Source organism: Sorex fumeus, unplaced genomic scaffold, assembly GCF_029834395.1.
Source record: "Sorex fumeus unplaced genomic scaffold, SorFum_2.1 ptg000036l, whole genome shotgun sequence".
Classification (NCBI taxonomy): Eukaryota; Metazoa; Chordata; class Mammalia; order Eulipotyphla; family Soricidae; genus Sorex; species Sorex fumeus.
In genome coordinates this window covers 14485634-14505935 of record NW_026606093.1, presented here as the reverse complement: position 1 = coordinate 14505935, position 20302 = coordinate 14485634, and the positions used below count along the sequence as shown (strand labels likewise).

At 38.6% G+C, this 20302-nt stretch overlaps 1 protein-coding gene across 1 annotated transcript in view; it reads right to left on the bottom strand.

Moving 5' to 3' along the window:
• Positions 1–19751, bottom strand: part of GLP2R (glucagon like peptide 2 receptor) — an 88390-nt gene extending 68639 nt beyond the window's left edge. Inside the window, exons 1-4 of the mRNA XM_056117778.1 lie at positions 19707–19751; positions 9764–9851; positions 7797–7901; positions 4022–4143 (exon numbers count right to left, since the gene is read on the bottom strand). Of these exons, the coding sequence (XP_055973753.1) occupies positions 4022–4143; positions 7797–7901; positions 9764–9851; positions 19707–19751 (360 nt within the window). The remainder of the gene's footprint in view (positions 1–4021; positions 4144–7796; positions 7902–9763; positions 9852–19706) is intronic.
• Between the last annotated feature and the right edge of the window lie 551 nt (positions 19752–20302).

Here is a 20302-nt window from a genome sequence, read left to right as displayed (position 1 = left end):
GTTTGCCTTGAAGACAGCTGACCTGGGTTCGATTCCCAGAATCCCCTGTGGTCCCATGAGCACTGCCAGGAGTAATTCCTAAGTGCAGATCCAGGAGTAACCCCTGTGCATCACCGGGTGTGACCCCAAAATATCAAGAAAATAAAAACAAAAAGCCTAGACAGACTGGGCTGACTTACCTTTGGGGTTTATATTGCATTACATAGTTTAAGAAATATAGTGGTTCCCTGGCCAAGCAAGTGAAAACAGAGACAGACAAATGGGACCATCTTAAACTAAGAAGCTTCTGCAACTCAAAAAAAAAAAAAAACAGTGACCAAAATACAAAGACAGTCTACAGAATGGGAAAGGATATTTGCCCAATACACATCTGACAGGGGTTGATATCAAGGATATCAACAAAGTACTGGTTGAACTCCACAAGAAGAAAACATCCAACCCCACCAAAAAATGGGGCAACAAAATGAACAGAAACTTTCTCAAAGAATAAATCCAAATGGCTAAAAGGCACATTAGAAAATGCTCTACATCATTAATTATCAGGGAGATGCATACCAAAACCACAATGAGATACCATCTCACACCTCAGAGACTGGCCCACATCCAAAAGAACAAAAGCAAACAGTGTTGGCGCGGATGTGGCGAGAAAGGGACCCTCCTTCTCCCACTGCTGGTGGTAATGCCGACTGGTTCAGCCCTTTTGGAAAACAGTACGGACGATTCTCCAAAAATTAGAAATTGAGCTTCCATTTGACCCAGAAATATCACTCCTGGGGATATATCCCAGAGAGGAAAAAAAGTATAATTGAAGTGACATCTGCACTTGTTTGTTCAATGCAGCACTCTTTACAATAGTTAGAATCTGGAAAAAACCTGAGTGCCCAAGAACAGATGACTGATTAAAGAAACTTTGGTACATCTACACAGTGGAGTACTATGTAGTTGTTAGAAAAGATGAAGTCATGAAATTTACATACAAATGATACTACATGGAAAGTATCATGCTAAGTGAAATGAGTCAGAAAGAGAAGGACAGACATAGAAAGATTGCATTCATCTTGGGAATATAAAGTAACAAAATAGAAGACTAACACCCAAGAATAGCCAAGATAAGTATCAGGAGGTTTACTCCATGACTTGGAGACCAGCCGGACATGCTAGGGGAAAAGGCAACTCAGATAGAGAAGGGAGCACCAAGTAAAGGGTGTTGGGAGGATCCCACTAGGATGGGAGAAGCATACTGAAAGTACACTATAAACCGACTATAGACTATAGAACATGATTGCCACTAAATGCCTCTTTTGCAAACCACAGCACCCAAAAGGAGAGAGAGAAAACAGGAGGGAATGCCCAGTCACAGAGACAGGGTGGGATGAGAGGGATGGGGGGTAGGAGGGATATTGGGATCCATAGTGGTGGAAAATGGGCACTGGTGGAGGGATTGGTATTTGATCATTGTATACTTGAAACCCAAGCACAAAAATTTGTAAGTCTACAACTGTACCTCATGGTGTCTCACTAATAAAAATTTAAAAAAAAAAAAAGGAATGCCCTGCCACAGAGGCAGGGTGGGATGGGGGGATGGGAGGTGGGAGAGGTACTGGGATCAGTGGTGGTGAAGAATGGGCACTGGTGGAGGGATGGGTACTCAATCATTGTATAACTGAAACCCAAGCACAAAAATCTGTAAATCTACAACTGTACCTCATGGTGTTTCACTAATCACTTAATCACTTAATCACTTAATCCCCGTTATTCATCGATTTATTCGAGCGGGTGCCAGTAACGTCTCCATTCCTCACGGTTGCGTGCTAGCGTAGCCCAATGGTATCTGTTCGTTTTAGGAACATGTAGAGCCTCAAACCGATCATTTAGGGTCTTGACGAAGAAGTCTGACCATCTTATAGGTGGGCGTCCACGTGATCTTTTGATGTCTCGTGGAATCCAATCAGTAATGGCTCTAGTCCAGCGGTTGTCTGTAAACCTCATTACATGTCCAGCCCATCTGATTTTTGATGTCTTGGCAAATGAGACAGCGTCTCTGATTCTTGAGCGTTGACGAAGATCAGAACTCCGGATTCTATCTCTCATTTGAGTGAATCGTGATATTCCAAGCATAGTTCTTTCGATTCCTCTTTGAGAGACCCGAATAGTGTTCTCATCCTGTTTTCGTAGGGTCCAGGTCTCTGAGGCATATGTTAATGCAGGAAGAATAGTGGAATCAAAGAGATGTGCTCGTAGTTGGAGGTTCTTTGTCCTTTTAGTTATTTCTTCAATGCTCTTGAAGGCATTCCAAGCTGCTCTCTTCCTCCTGCGTAACTCAGGTGCCAGGTCATTCATCATGTTGATTTCTCGACCTAAGTATATATAACTGTTGCATTCGGAGATGGTGGTTCCGTTGAGAGCGAATGGAGCGTCAGGAACAAGGCTGTTTCTCATAAACATTGTCTTCGTAAGATTCAGCTGTAGTCCAACCTTTCCACACTCACAGTCAAAGTCCGCAAGCATTTGTGCTGCTTGGCTGATGTTTGGTGTTATTAGAACTATGTCATCAGCAAAGCGGAGGTGGTGTAGTTGCCGACCATCTATCTTCACTCCCATGTTTTCCCATTCTAGTTGTCGCATGATGTTCTCGAGGGTGGCACTGAAGAGTTTTGGTGAAATGGTATCACCCTGCCGAACCCCTCTCTTGATATGGATGATTACTTCTTTGTAGAATGGTGAGATCTTGGTAGTGAATCCGCAATAGAGCTCACGAAGGATCCTGATGTATTGAGTTTGTACGCCCTGATTGGCTAGGGCTTCCATGACCGCTTCCGTCTCAACAGAATCAAAGGCCTTCTTTAAATCAATGAACGTTAGACAGAGAGGCAAGAAGAAGAAGACTCCCAGAACAACCACCAACTGGGAACTCTTTGGCTCTGTTGCAGCAACTTGGGAAGATGCCGTCATTGACAACATTGATGAGGAATACGATCGAATGATTCAGCACCTCCATGATTGTGCAAGGAATGCCAAGAGAGAGATAACCACAAAAAACCGTCTTTCTTCGAACACTCTTGAGCTTATTCGCCAACGTGGCGTGGCACGTGCCTCAGGCAACCACAAGCAAACGTCCGAACTGGCAAAACAGTGCAGAAAAGCCATCAAGGATGACCTCAAAAACAGGAGAGCAGCAGTACTGGTAGATGCAGCAGAAGCTGGGAAAAACATTCGTAATGCCCGCCTGTCCTTCACCAACTACAAAACCAAGATGACTGCCCTCCGACATCATGATGGATCTATCACATCTTCCAGAAGGGCAATGGAGAAGATTATTCATGAATTCTACTCAGATCTCTTTAATAGCCACATCCACTTGCCCACATACCACATACCACATGATGGATATGTCGTTCCCAATGTTCTCCCTTCCGAAATCCAACATGCCATCTCGTCGGTAAAGAAACAAAAAGCACCTGGCCCAGACAAGATCAGACCTGAACACCTGAAGAACTTACCATCAGTACTCATCAATACATTAGCTCGACTCTTCACACGCTACCTGTCTGAATGCAAGGTTCCATCCCAATGGAAAACCAGCAAGACTGTACTACTATACAAGAAAGGAGACATCCAGGACATTGGCAACTATCGCCCAATCTGCCTATTGTCTGTCATCTACAAACTATTCACTCGAGTCATCCTGAATAGGATTAGCAGAACACTAGATGAAGGACAACCATGTGAACAAGCTGGATTCCGAAAAGGATTCAGTACCATCGACCATATCCACACAATAACCAAGCTCATTGAGGTATCTCGGGAGTTCAAGGTGTTTCACTAATAAAAATTAAAAACAAACCAAAAAGAAATACAGTGGCTCCTATTTTATTTGACACCTGACATTCCCCAGGTGAGTCTGGGACAACAGTCTGAGGAAAGCTCTCTGTGTGGCTCATAATGCAGACCAGCTAGCTTGGTGCCCACTGAAAGTGGTTTGTGTCCAGAGAAATGTTGTCTCTGAGCTCAGCAGACTCACGTTTTTTTTGAAGCTGTGTTCTTCAGAACATTCAGAATCATCCTGCCAAATATCTGTGGAGTTCTCCCGCATCTGCCAAGTCCCTTGAGCCAAACAGTATCTGTGGGCCATTCCTGATCTCTCTGAAATGAAACACAGCTCTAGAGAAAAGGTCAAAATACACAACCCAGCCCCCAAACACTTGGTAAAGGACTCACCCTTGTAGCAAATCTGTGGAAAATCCCAGGGAAAGGGAATTTTTTAAACTTCCCTTTAGGGGCTCATTAGCTTCCTTACTGTTTATTTGGGATGGAAAGCAAAACACAGATGTCTCTACATTTCCTAACAAATTATGATCTGATAGTGTCTTCTATGTTTACCCAAAGTCCCTGGAGCTAGTCCCTGGTGATACTGACACCTGGAAGCCCTCCAAAATTCATTCCAGCTGGGAGATGCCAGTTGGAGGCTCCCAGGTTATTTCTGATGTCCAAGACAGGGTTCCATGAAGAAATTTTAATGGCTGCTTTGTCCCCTACAGACTTTGGGCCAGGTCCTTCTACTTATGGCTTAATTGTTTCTTCTTGAGGAATTGAAGTTTGATGGTGGGTTAAATTAAAATGCACGGTGATGGGTAGAATATTATACCAATGATATTGGCTTTTGTGTCTTTATTACATCTACTCCAGGGGCCATTGCTCACTCAAATGTTCTTCAACCTGGAGAATCAGACTTGTAAATTAAAAGTAAGAACTTTTGGAATTATTAGTCCTATCCTTTAGTATAGACCAGCAATTCCTATTTGCTAAATTAATGGGTGAATAGCTACATATTACACCAACTTATCTACATGATACAACACTGTTTTCTTAGAGAAACAGATAAAGATAAATTCTTTATCTTCTCAAACTGCTCCATATTACTGGATAGCAAATTGATCTTTCCAGTCTTCTGTAATTGAGGCCTTCCTTTCATTATTTAGGCTTTTATTATCCCTTATTTTCTCCATCAGGTAATTCTGTCTTGTTTTCATGTATTTGAGATATTTAACTATCATTTTTCAGCCCTGACATCCTCTAATGAAACTCACAAATATCTTCAACTTCGATTATTCTGATATGGAGACCATGTTATTCTGAGACTTGGTAGTCTTAATAAAATTATTAAAATATAAGTTACTTAATGCCAAAAATGTGCTGAAAATTATATAAATGTTCTCTTGTCTGAAATAAAAAGCTAGATTCTTTTTGTGACCTTCGGAAATACTTATAAAGTTTGGTCCCCAAATGCTTAGACTTTGCCTCACGTTGTTTTCCTTTTGACCTGCTAGACAGTTGTTTACATTCATTATTTCATTCTCTCCTGCAAATTTTTCCACAAGTGGACATAAATTCCTTATCTCTTTTAAATTTTCTTAAAAACATCTCTTTGTTACAAAGCTGGCCCTGACCAGACAATTTATAATAGCCATTTTATTGCCCCAATTCCAACTCTCCTATGCCTTAATCCACCTATCCTATATTGTTTAAAATACTTCACATTCAAAAGTATTTTGAACTTTTCTTATATGTGTCTTGAATAACAATTTTTCTATCCTATTGGATTGTGATCCCCATAACAAAATGGGATTTATTGTTTTGGTCACTAAAATATACTGAGCATCTAAATCACACTTGGTGTTATTAAATCACACTTACACAAGTAAGTGTTAACATTTTTAAATTAGAAATGCAACTATGTTTTTTAATATCTGTGCTCTTATGGCAGCCATAAATCTGGGGATGTAGAGAAGAAGGAGGCTGATCTCCAAGCATAGTGTGGAAATATATGCAAATAAAAATGCCATATGATATTAGACATACAAACGTTGAAGACGGGAAAGCTACAGAGAAGACATTGGGAGACAGAACCCTTGCTTGAGTGTAGTAGTCTGGAATATATTCTAAAAATTTACCTATCATATTAAGAATTAAGTATACATAAAAGTGTGGGTAGAAGCTTTAAAGGATTATGGTAAGAATTGTGAGAGAAACTGGGAAGCAGTAGCTTTCAGAGAAAGGAGTCTGTGCTTGCTCTTTTCACTGGGATGGAGGTGGGCAAAAATACCAGAAAGGTTGATAGGTTCACATGATGGAAGTTATGCAGTGCCATTTGGAATTGTTGGTGATCGACCAGTATAAAATCTGATGGAGAGCTCGGTGAATGATGATTAGAAGGGTCCAGAGTTGAAGCAGGGGATTAGGTGACAAAGCATCAGACAGCAAATATGAGCAGTGAGGGAGGAGGGGAGAAAGCACTAGGTAACTTCATATAAACTGGATGAGAGATATGTGGGTCGGGGGGATGTGAAGTATTTTTTCTTCATTTTTCTACTCCTGTTTCATGATTCCCATTACTCCTGATGATTAAGAAGTATTATCCAACACCAAGACAGTTTTTTACTCCCTTTCCCGTTCATTGCCTCTTTCTGAAACATAATCTCATCACTCATTTTATTTCTGGAAATAGATTCCTTATTTGCCTCCTTGGTTTCCCTACATCTCAGCATAACAACCATAAGTTGTTCAGAATGTTATTCCTCAGACCACAAATTGTGCTATATCCTTCTCAAGATTCAAAAGGACCATGGAAACATGTAGCTTTCTTTAGCAATCTTGCCAGCCTAGATTCACTATTATACTCACTCCCTTGCAATATTATTTTGTTTTGTCCTATAATTTTATCTCAAAAAAATTCTCCATCCTTTTTTTTCCCAAACCACCCCAAATGCCATTGTCTTTATATTCTCTTTTTTTCTGTAGGATCATATAGAATGTCAAATATTTAATACACAAAATGTTTAAAAGAGTAGTTTTCCACATTTTTAAAATGCATTCTCTTTAGTAAACTTCAGGAAGGTAGGTACCATTTCAATAGTAGTAAATCTTCTATTCAACTTTTATGAAAATTGAATTATTTTTTTATTATTTTATTATTATTTTTTCTCTGTCACGTAATATACCTGGATATTTAGTTATGAGAAATAATAGGTGGCTCTAGGTGGTAATGTCAACCTTATCCTCAATCTTAGTTCCCATATCCAAAACATCTACTGTATTGCTTGGAACTTAATAACTGCTTATGTTTCTTTAAAAAGCTTCTAAAGGTCCTTAGAGTTAACCTTTATCTTTAGTAAAAGTCGAAATAGTTCTAGTCTGTGATTGTTTGTCTCCCTTTTCCAGAATAAATTAAGAGGTTGGATTTCAAGAAAAGTTGGAGCTGGGACATAGCCATGGTTCCTGAGTAACAGTCATACCCTTAAAGTATCAGCAGAACACACCAAGTGTTTATTTGTGAAATTCTCTATACCAGAATTTCACAGGCCTAATGACACCAGTTCCATACTACCACATATTTCAAGAATATTTTTGGCCTTATTTCTGTCTGACAAACCAAGAGTTTTGTGGTTGTGATTATCCCAATCTTTCTGCCTCATGTCATCCTCCTTTATGACGATGGAAAGACTTCTGCCATTACAGAAAATTCTGTGAGAGTGCAGCAGTATTTGATTCTATAATCTTCAAAGAATATAGGACTACAGTGCTAGTGGAACAACCAATCACAGAAGTATTTCAGAAATAAACTGAAGAAGTAGAGAAATTGAGATATCTAAGTAACAGTTTATTTATTTTTAAGTAACAGTTTAGATGGGTACCTGTGGAGGTAGAAGGAAAGTACAATTCTTTGCTTCCTAGTTTCTTCCTTGGAGGACCTACTTTTTAAGGAACTGCTATAAATTGGTGAAAGTAAAACTTATTACCTTCATTCCACCAAGGTAAATAAAATGGGCAGGGAACAGAGACGTTTCCTGGGAAGGAATGAGGCCAGCACACATACTGATCAAAGGTACCATTGCAAAATATGCCTGCAAAGAGAAGAATGTATCAATAAATAAAGTTGGAGCCTGTTGTTCACTTACGGAGGGAGATACAACAAGAGCCAAGACTTCCTGGCTGCAGAAACTGAGACCTGTTAGGAGAAGAGCATAGACATCCAGATATCTAGATGGTTCAAGATGAGGAAAAATTATGCATAATGTACATAATGCAGCCTCAAATGTTGTAGCTTTGTCCACCAAATGACCTCTGTCAGTGGTTCATTTTGTCAGTGTGTTTGTCCTGCTTTTTTTGGTTTGATTTCACAACAGCTGAAATCTTACAAAAACCCAAAATCAGGAACACGCTGGAGGTTCTACTTACTCCTTATATTTTATAATTAATTTGTTAAATCATCACTAATTTTATCTCCAACACCCATAATCAGATGCACAAATTAAACCAGTCAATATAATATATCTGAAGATCTGAGATTCTTGGTCACATGTAAATGACACAAATATTGTACAATCATGTCTCTGTATGAAAACTAATCTAATAATTGTTCTGAATTTTCTGAATGGTACCTAGCTCATGAGTAATATATGCTCCATAATCTGTCAAGAAGAAACTCTAAGTAAACCTATATACCTCCTGGAATCAAAGAGAAGTGTTACAGGCTGAATCTCAACTTCTAAACTCAATTTACTTGCTTTTGTAAACTAAATATATACAAATGTTTAAATGGACTGTCTAGGTCTATTAGTGCCACTCCATGGAAATAATTAAATCAATGATTCTAGGGCATAATAGATGTAGCTCTGCTATGTTATGAACTCTCTTGAAGTATCTGAACAGTAGATTCTGTCAGATATAATCATCTTCCTGGTCTATGTACGTGTAATCAGCAATGCTCACAGTGCATTTCTAAAGAGAAGCTATGCTACTTTGACCAAAAATAAACGTTACTTTGTTAAGTGCTTGAATACTGTATAGTTTTAGGAGTCATAAAAATGGAAGTTTTATAGTGTTCTGTCAAATGTCCAGATCTGTGAAAGAAAGGATCTAAAATAAATTAGGAAAGCTTCATCTTGGGTCTACCATACTTAAGGGCAATATAACAGATCCTTCTTTTTATATTTACATAGTAAACAGCAAATTTGGATGCCTCCAAGAGTCGTATTTTGGATAGGAGATTTGCAATATATTAAGCACCTCTCATGAAATGTTGAAATTATACATATATTTGCTAGAAGGTTCTAAACTCAGTCTAACACAGAGAAGTGAAATTACTAAAATTTAGCTAATTCTTTTGGCATTAAAAATCCCAACTATTCACTAAGTACCAGGTTAATCCATGACAATTGTTTATGTCATGTGATCAATTACTGGTAAGTGTTAAATGTCAGGTTGGCTTGCCAAATATAGCTGAATCTCTCACATTTCACATACACAAAGGGGAACAGTCATTAACTTTTCCCCTTAAACTTGAGTAGATCATTATAAATGTCTGATCCAAGTGAGCATTGACAAAAATGTTTTCTAGGATTAGGTCATAAAGACAACAGAAGATCTCATTGTGCTTCCCCTTAGTTCCCAGAAACCATGTTTTAAGAAAACTCAGACCATGTCAAATGGTCATGTGTAAAATTGCTTGCTCAGTTCTCAACTGGGAATTGTGTGTGAGCAAGCAAGTGTATGTGAACAAGTCTTCAGGTGACTCTAGCCTCAGCTTTTGAGTCTGCAGTGAAAATAACCAAATATGGTAAAGGAAAAAACTAGCCACCTTAGATTGGCCCTGTATGAATCTCTTACTCACAGAAATGGTAAAATATAACATTTTGTTATTTCAAGGCAGGAAAGTGTGGGGCAAATTGTTACACATGCATGAATAATTAATACATGCACTTACCAGAAGGTTCCTTACGTAAGTCTCTTAGACACTTTTCTTTATACTGAGCCCACCGCTGGGTTGTCTTCTCAAGAAGAGATCCTGTAACCTAAGCAGAAATAGCATGGTGTCTATTCCCTAAATTGCTGAAAACATAGGAATGGGTTTTATTTGCTTTTGTTCAGGGGCCCCACCAAGCTTTGCTCAGGACTTACTCCAGAATCTGTAATCAGGAATCACTACTGGTGGGGTTCAGGGGATCATAGGCTGTGCTAGGGGTAGAACCAAGGTTGGCTGTGTGCAAGGCAAATACCTAATATGAACTGAAACAAGAAACAAGATTTTTCATCTAATCATTGTGTCTATCTTTAAAAGTTTGTATTCATAACATGATACATGAAAAATTGTTCTGCATAGCTAATAATAAGAAATATATAAATTAAAACAACAATGAAATAGAGACTGGCACAAATCCAAAGGAACAATAACAACTAGTGCTAGCACAGATACGGCAAGAAAGGGACTCTCTTTCATTGCTGGTGGAAATGCTGACTGGTTCAGCCTTCTTGAAAAACAGTATGAATAATAATAAAAAAAAATTACAAATTGAGCTCCCATTTGACCTAGCAATACTATTTTGGGGAATATACCCTTAGGGCCAAAAAAACAGCAGAAATACCATCTGCAGTTCTATATTCCGTAGCATTTTATTCACAATAGCCATGATCTGTAAGCAACCCAAGTACAAATGAAGAAATGAGTGGATAAAGAAACTATGGTACATCTACACAGAGGAACACTTCATGGCTTTTAGGAAAAGCAAAGTCCTGAAATTTGCTTATAAATAGATGGACATTGAGAGTATCATGCTGAGTTAAATGAGTCAGAAGGAAAGAGGTAGACTTGAAATGACTGCAACTATTTGTCAAATATAAAAAAAATATGAGGCTAACATCCAAATGCCAGGGAAAAATAGGGGCCAGGAGGACTGTTCAATGGTTACAGTGAGTGGGGGCATATGGCAGTTAGGATCGAGATGGGACCAGTACGACAATAATAGCTGGAAATGATCACGTTGGACAGCCTGTTTCTGGGGGTGTTGTAGGAGGAAAACAGAGGGCATTGGTGGTGGGAAATATGCACTAGTGACTGAAACTAGATCATGAACAGCCTTATAACTATCTTATAGTGATACCACTAACCAAGCAGGTGGAAGAAATGATAAAAAAAATGGAATACATTGAACTAAAAAGTTTCTGAACCTGAAACTGGGGCCATTAGTGAGGGGGGAAGTACACTATTGAAGGGATGGACATTGGAACATTATATTACATAAATCCAATCATGAACAACTTTGTAAGTGCGTTTATCACTGTTATCCAATTAAAAAATTAAAATAAAAAAGCTTCTGAACCTGAAAAGAAACAGTTACCAAGTTATAGAGATGACCCAAAGTATGGGGAAAATACCATCAAATAAGGGGTTAATATATAAAAAAGCTAAGTCTCTGGTAGAACTTTATAATATAAAAAATCCAACCCCATCAAAAATGGGGAGAAGAAATGAACAGAAACATCCTCAAAGAAAATACAAATGGTCAAAAGGCACATGAAAAAATGTTCTACATCTCTGTAGCACTGTAGCTCTGTCCTCCCGTTGTTCATCAATTTGATCGAGTGGGCCCAGTAACGTCTCCACTGTGAAACTTGTTGTTACTGTGTTTGGCATATCAAATACGTCACGGGGAGCTTGCCAGGCTTTGCTGTGTGGGTGAGACACTCTCAGTAACTTGCCAGGCTCTCCGAGAGTGGAAGAGGAATTGAACTCAGGTCATGGTGAAATGCAAATCGCAACAATAAGAAATCTGGAGCAGTTGAACAGCGAGTAGGGCATTTACCTTGCACATGGCCGACCCAGGTTCGATTCCTCCACCTCTCTTGGAGAGCCTGGCAAGCTACCAAGAATACCTTGCCCACACAGGAAAGCCTGGCAAGCTACTCGTGACTTATTGGACATGCCAAACACAGTAACAAGTCTCACAATGGAGATGTTACTGGGCCCACTTGAGCAAATCGATGAACAATGGAAGGACAGTGCCTCAGTGCTACACCACAGAGAATGGCATGCATCTAAAAGAACAAGAACAGTCAGTGCTGGGAGAGATGCAGATAGAAAGGTACTTTCATTCATTGTTGGTGGAAATGCCAACTGGCCCAGCCTCTTTGGAAAACAAGATGTGCAGTCCTCAAAAAACTCAAAATCTAGCTTCCATATGACCCAGTAATACCACTTTGGGGAATATTCACCAGAGGCGCAAAGACACACAGCAGAAATGTCATCTAGACTTCTATGTTCATTGCAGTACTATTCACAATAGCCAAAATAGAAAACAACCAGAATACCTGAGAACAGATGACTGGTTAAAAAAACTACACGGTGGACTGCGACACAGCTCTTAGGAAAAACGTCATGAAATTTGCTTGTAAATGAATGGACATGTAGAATATCATGATGAGCGAAATGAGTCAGAAGTAGAGGGACACAAAATGACTGCATTCATTTGTAGGATATAATTAAAAACATAGTATGAGACAAATACCCAATGACATTAGAAACAAGGGCCAGTAGGATTGGTTCACAGTTGGGAGTCTGCCTCCTGTGCTGGGAGAGAAGGCAGTTGGGGTAGGGAAGGGAACCCATAAGACTTTGATAGTTGTAAATGATCACTCAGAATAAGAACTTCCTACTTAAAATAGGTTGAGGATCAGACATGATAATCTCAGTACTCTGTTGCAAATCATTATGCCCAATATGATGGAGAGAGAATGAGAGAGAGAGAGAGAGTGAGGAAAAGGCTGGAAGGGTGAAGGGGGCAGGGTGGTAGGTGGGATAGTGGAGATATTGGTCACTGGTGCTGGAAATAGTATACAGGTGGAGGGATTGGTGACAGGAGATTGTATGACTGAAACTGAATCACGAACAGCTTTGTGTATCTCATGGTGATTAAATAAAAATGTGAATCCCCAAATTATAGGTATACAGGAAGGCTGGAGTGATAGCACAGCGGGTAGGGCATTTGCCTTGCATGCGGCCTAGCCAGGTTTGATTCCTCTGTCCCTCTCGGAGAGCCCGGCAAGCTACCGAGAGTCCCACCTACACAACAGAGCCTGACAAGCTACCCATGCCATATTTGATATGCCAAAAATAATAACAACAAGTTTCACAATGGAGACGTTACTGGTGCCCACTCTAGCAAATCAATGAACAATGGGAGGACAGTGCTACAGTGCTACTTAAAGGCCCTCCCGTTGATCATCGTTTTGCTCGAGCGGGCCCAGTAACGTCTCCATTGGAGACTTTGTTGTTACTGTGTCTGGCATATCGAATACGTCATGGGGAGCTTTAAAGGTAAAGTAAAATGGGAGGGGAAAGAACAAGTGGTAGAAAAGGTAAAAGCTGAGAACATCCCCATTCTCTGGAGGGAGACAATTGCACAAATTCAAGGGGGCAAAAGATTATCAAACAAAATAGACTAAAATAGAACAACACAATGACACATAGTAATTAAAATTTTGAAAAAATAGAAGAACATATTAATGCAGCATAAACGGTCACGGTCCTCCCATTGTTCATCGATTGGCTCGAGCGGGCCCAGTAACGTCTCCATCATGAGACTTGTTGTTACTGTGTTTGGCATATCGAATACGTCACGGGGAGCTTGCCAGGCTCTGCTATGCATTAATGCAGTATAGGAGGAGGAAAGCCTTGAAAATAAAGAAAATAACATAAGAATCACAACAAATCTTGCATATGAAATGGCACAGTTGAGAAAAGAGTGGAATGACGTACTCGAATATTGAATTTTATAAACTTTGTACCTAGAGTCCACTGCCCTGCAGAGCTCTCATTCAGATGGGAGGAAGGCATAAAAGTGTTGGGGCTGGACTGAGCCGTCAGGATGAGCCCATGTAGACTGCACTGCACAGGCAGGAAAAAGAGACCCATGAAAATGGGCAAGATTTTTTGTGTGTCCTGACCAGTTTGGATGAAGCTGAACATCTTTTTCCTTTAAGCTGCCTTCAGTATTAATTTCATAGATTTCAGTATATTGAAAGGGCAGTTCTCCTTTTCACATGGAAGCCCAGCCTGATCTTTGACATGTAGATTCCGGGTCAGGCCCAGACTAGTCTTTGGGATGCAAACGCAAATGCTTTTAGCTCAAGAAAGGTTCCAGCTTCACAAGGAAACAATACATGCCACGCCTGCCTCAATGTTCTTTGGTAACTTCTTTTGATGATGTCACTGTATTGCGCCCTTTAAAGGAATGATGATCAATAAAAGGAGACTTCAGGACAGTCTGCCTTTTGTCACAGGATCAGAGAGAGTCCAGTGATCCTCCAAGAAAATACTTTCTCTTGAGTTCATTGTCTCAGCTCTGCCTCCAACTGAACGAACATTCACCCAATATGAAAGCATTCAGACAAACAAGAGTTAATAGCATTTGTGATAAGCAAACCAGCACTCAATGAACTCCTGAAAGGTCACTTATAAACTAAAAGCCAATTGCAGAGCAACAAAGCAAAATTTTAGACCAATCGCCTTGATGCAAAATCCTCAATAAAATATTGCAAAAATCAAAATGTAATTAAAACATACACCACCAAGTGGGACTCATCCTATGAATTTAAAGATGGTTCAACACATGCAAATCAATTAATATAATACAGAAAATCAGTAAAAAAAAAAGATTGAAAAAACCCATATGATAAGTTACACACCAACTCATGGGGAAAAATCCTAATAGAATAAGGAACTTTCCTATATAAAATAACACTATTTCTATGCAACCCATAGACAGTAGAGTTTTTATTAGTAAAAAATTAAAAGCATTCTTGCAGACATCAGGCAATGATGTCCACTGTCTCTGCTCTCATTTAACATTTCAGTGGAAGTCCTAGAATCAATCAGAGAAGAAAAGAAATGAAAGGAATGCAGGAATACAAATTGGATAGGAGGAAGCAAAATTATCTCTATTTGCAGTTGGCATGATGATATAAATTGAATACCCTAGAGTCCTCCTAAAAACAGTAAACCAATACACAAATTTGGTGGCTACAAAACCAATACACAAAAATTGGTTGTATTCCTATATACAAATGATGAATCAGAGAAGAAAGAAATCAAAGAGTCTATGTCATTTTTGAAGAGTATCTAAAGCAATTAGTAGGGAGGAATCAAAACAACAGAAGAGATGAGAGACCTATACCACAACAACTTTAAAACAATTAAATAGTCGATTATAAAATTTATGTGGAATAATAAAAACATATAACCAAAACCATAATGAAAAATAAAAAACTTAGATGCATCTCATTACTTGATGTACCTAAGCTTAAAGCTATTCTATAAAGCCATAGTGATACAAAATCAGGGTACTGGAACAAAGAAAGACTCTCTGACCAATGGGTCACTGTAGAATATACCAAAATCCTCATGTATATGTTCAGCTAATATTTTAAAAATGATCTGAGATTATTAAATGAAACATATAAGGTAAAGGTAAAGGTAAAGGCCCTCCCGTTGATCGTCGATTTGCTCGAGCGGGCCCAGTAACGTCTCCATTGGAGACTTTGTTGTTACTGTGTTTGGCATATCGAATACTCTCGGTAGCTTGCCGGGCTCTCCGAGAGGGGCGGAGGAATCGAACTCGGGTCGGCCATGTTGGCCGCTTGTAAGGCGAACGCCCTACCCGCTGTGCTATCGCTCCAGCCCTAAATGAAACATAAACAGTCTCTTTTACAAATGTATTGGGATAATTGAATAACCACGTGCAAAATATTAAAGTTGAATCAGAGCTCACACCTTACAAAAGAGTGAATTGTAAGTGGGTCAAAACCCCACTTAGAATGGGGTTTCTCTAGCCATGGCAGTGGCTAGAGAACCTAAAAAATGTGACTACATTAAACTAAAAAGTTTCTGTTTAGCAAAAAGAAAAGTATGGGCTAAATATAAAAAATATCAGAATGGAAGAAAATATTTTTATTCAACAATCAGATAAAAGATTAATATCCAGGACATATATAGCACGCACAAATATTCACAAAAATAATCTAAAAGCACCACAGTAAATAGGAAGAGGAAACAAACATTTATCTGAGAAATACCAATGGATATCCAATAGGTAGATAAAAATTATTAGGGAAAGCTACTCTCACAGTGGTAGGGCGTTTGCCTTGCACGCGGCCAACATGGCCGACCCGAGTTCGATTACTCCGCCCCTCTCGGAGAGCCTGGCAAGCTACCGAGAGGATCTCACCCGCATGGCAGAGCCTGGCAAGCTCCCTGTGACGTATTCAATATGCCAAACTCAGTAACAACAAAGTCTCCAATGGAGACGTTACTGGGCCCGCTCGAGCAAATCGATGAACAACGGGAGGGCCTTTACCTTACCTTTACCTTACTCTCATCCACTGTTTATTTTTTATTTTATTTTTTTTATTAGTGAAACACCATGAGGTACAGTTGTAGACTTACAAGTTGTTGTGCTTGGGTTTCAGTTATACAATGATCGAGTACCCATTCCACCACCAGTGCCCATTCTCCACCCCCACCAATCCCAGTATCCCTCCCACCCATCCCATCCCCCATCCCACCCTGCCTCTGTGGCAGGGCACTCCCTTTTGTTCTATCTCTCTTTTTGGGTGCTGTTCATCCACTGTTTAGAGTATGTTGTACAATCCAACCCCTACGGGAAAAACATATGGTGGTTTCTCAATCAACTCATAATTGAACTGCCATTGAACCCTCAATTCCACTTTTTGGGTATCTATCCCCAATACAGAAAGACATTCATTCAAAAATATTTGTGCACCCCACTATTCATTGCAGCATTCAGTACAATTGCTAAGATTTGGAATCCACCTAGATGTTCAAGGACAGAGAACTAACTCATAAAGATGTGGACTATATATACACAATGTGTATATACCACAGAGAGAGAGAGCGCCAGCAAGTGAGAGAGAGAGAGAAAGAAAGAAAGAGAAAGAGAGAGAGTGACATATATGCAGTGAAATACTACACAGGTGTAAAAGAAGGATGAAATCACATAATTTGCAGCAATGTGAATGGAATTGAAAGATACAGTAAATGAAGAAAGGTAGAAGGATAAACATAGGATAATTTCACTTATATGTGGCATTTACAAGAACCTGAGGAGGAAACACAATGATTTGAATGAAGGAATGCTCCTACATATGGCAGGGGTCAAGGGGATTCATGTATATTGGTGGTGTTAAGAAACAATAGAGCTAAATATCTAAACACATAGTCAACAACATTGAAATAATGAGACCCAAACTTTAACCACTGAACATGAAAAGTTGCCTGTCAAGAGGGCAGGCTTGGGTAGGGAGATATGGGAGCACACTTGGGAACATTTGTGGAGGGAGGTTGACACTGGTGATGGAATTGGTGCTGGAGCATTATATGTATAAAGCTTAACTATGAATAAAATTTTAAATCACAATTCTTTAATAAAATATTTTTAAAGTACAGAAACAAATACAAAATGTCTTTCTTATGTATGTTATTCATATAAGAAAATAAATAAAGGAGACAAAACCTGAGTCTACAAAAGTGATCTTAACATGGCTAGAGGGACAGTGATAGTGGGTAGTATGGGTATGGCAGAAGGAGGTCACTTGGATAACGTGGTGGCCAATGGACACTCTGGTGAAGGGTTTGATTCTGGACTATTGCAATCTTGAAACCTACAATTAACAGCATAATAAACTATGGTTCTTAGAAATAAACAAAATTATTTTTTTAAATTAAGAAAAAAGTAGTGTAAGAAAAGCTGACTTTTGTCAGATTACGAGAGCTGGAGAAACACAAACTTTTTCCCAGGTACTTGTCCTAAAGACACAAAAATACAAGAGAGAAATACAGGTTCAGTTACAGAGAGATCCAAATATAATTAAAGAAACATATGTATATTTAACTCCAGAAGTGTTATAACACCATTACATAATTTTTGGTAGATTTTTGTGATGTATGTAAATTATTTTATAATATTTTATATTTGAATTTTTAAAGTTCTATTAGATGTGTTCTGGTATGAATCACACTTTAAGGTAAAATATTTATAGCTAAATATTGAAGCATATTTTTACTTGGAGAAATTCTTTGAATTGGAATTTCTGGATCATAGAGGGTAATCATTTTTAAAATGTACTACCAAAACAATTTTCCTTGCCATTAAAATTGAAAAGTTATATATCTTTATATAGTCCTATCAGAAATTATGAATAAAAACAAAAACTCACTTCCCAAAGAACTGTAGAAAATTGTTTTTTACACCGAAATTAACTTTTAATTAACTTAACTGATATGAGGAGAGGAGAGAGCACTATTTCTATGTTTGATTTAGAAAATAAACTATCCTGAGAATAACTTATAAGTTTGTTTTTTATTAAGACTTCATGTCATAGGACACACAATATTTATTTATATTATATTCAAAGAAAGCAAATATGAGCAAAATTTATCATTAAAGTTTGTACTGTTTTGTAATATAAGCATCCAAATAAAGAGAACGGGGCTTAAGATAGAGAATAATATGCCCATCATCAGAATTTTAAATACACTTTTGAAGAGACAGAACAAAGAGGTTCTGAAAAAAGATTTTAGTGACTGAGAGGAAGGGTCACCACTAACAGGCTAATTATTTGTTCCCAAAGTAGCAGAGTAAAATAATGTTGTCCCTGAGAGAAATTGAATACAGAGAATTTGGTAGGAGTTTCTACTTGTTAACTTTAGGTTGGCATCAAAGAAATCCAGATGAGTACTGTTTTCCTGATCCTCTCTATATATATATGGGGTCAAAAGGATTTAAAATTTGAAGGCTAAAAACAGAAATTAGTCTACCATGGACCCAAGAAATAAATCCGTCATTCCTCAAAGACTTTCTTTCTTAATTTACATGTGCAGACCTAGACTTCATTCACATCATGTCCAAGCGTAATATTTGCATTTTGTATCTCTATTTTCAAATGATCGGACCAAGTTTGGAGAGTTTGGAGAGCTTTAAAGTTGATGCAAAAAAAAATGGAACTTTTTTTTTTTCAAAAGGAAGCGGGGTGTCTTTGATAACAATAAGACTACAAACTAACAAGGATACTTGCACATTGTACTCATCTCTGAAATTTCTTAACATTGTGCAAAGGATCTACATTTTACTGACATAAAAAAAAAATCACACAACCAAACTGGGTGTTAATTTTCTACTCTCTATCATCAAACGTGAAAGCAGAAGAAAGTCTTTGCAGGGTTAGTAAGGATTGAATTAATATTAACATGACTCCCTGAAACAAGACCTAGAGCTCAGTGTTTGACTAAAAATGTAAGCTTATGTTAAGTGTATTTTTCTAATGAAAATATTTATGATAATCTAGTTTCTCTTCAGTTTCTCTTTCACATTTTACAAGATAGTGTTTGTATTTTGGAACTGTTTCAAAAATCGCACATAAATAAATGCAAATGTCTAGAACTAAAAGAAGGGTACTCTCAGGGTGGTATTACAGCAATTTTTATTTATCCTTTGAAATATATTTTTATTTTAAAAACCAATAGCATTCTACATTTTTATAAGAAGAGAAAGAAAGATGGAAAGAAGGGTGGGGTTGGGAAGAAAATCTACTCTTCATGCAACCTAAAAACACAAACCTAAGAGAATGATATAAACAGACAGAAAGATATGGGCAGAATTATAAATGCCCCTTACAGATTTCACACTGACAAGTGAAAATGCTCATAATAATATGTGAAGGGGAAATCAGCTTACAGATGTTTTATAAACATAGCAAAATTTTCTATAAAATATGTGAACCTTATAATAACAGCAATCATAAAAATAAAAAATAGTTAGCAATAACAATAACAGAAAGAATAATAAAACGGCTCTTACATGCTTGATAGAAACCAGAAGCAGCAGGGTGAAGACGGACCTCATGGGGGTACAGACGGTGAGACTCGGGGGAAAGCAGATGGGGCTGGCCCACCAGGCATCCCTGCTGCCCATGGACTGCACAGGAATTCCAGACAGGGGTCCCACTTTTCTTCTCCCAGGTCCTGAACTGCTCAGTTCGAGCCTCATCTTCCCTGCTCCTCTTTCACAAGTATGGGCACATTTCTCTCACAGTCCAAGATGTACCACAAGCAGGCTCCCACTGCATTCCTCTTTGTATAGCCAAAAAATATTTGCACAAATCTCCATGCTGCACTGAGAGCCAGTCTAGTATGCTCTGAATCTCGAAAACTTTCACCCGCGGTATTTCATCCTAATAACCTCCCTCCGCCCTCCCCCTAACACACACACATGAAACAAATACAAACACACACGAAAGGCAGGGAGAGATTTCCCAGACCTTCCTTAAGTCATCTGTGCTTCTTGGAACTTCCTCAACGGAGGCTGCCGGGAAGAAAAATCAAGGGCTAGTGAAGCTGGAGTGATAGTACAGTGGGTAGGGCATTTGCCTGACTAATCAGGGTTGATCCTCAGCA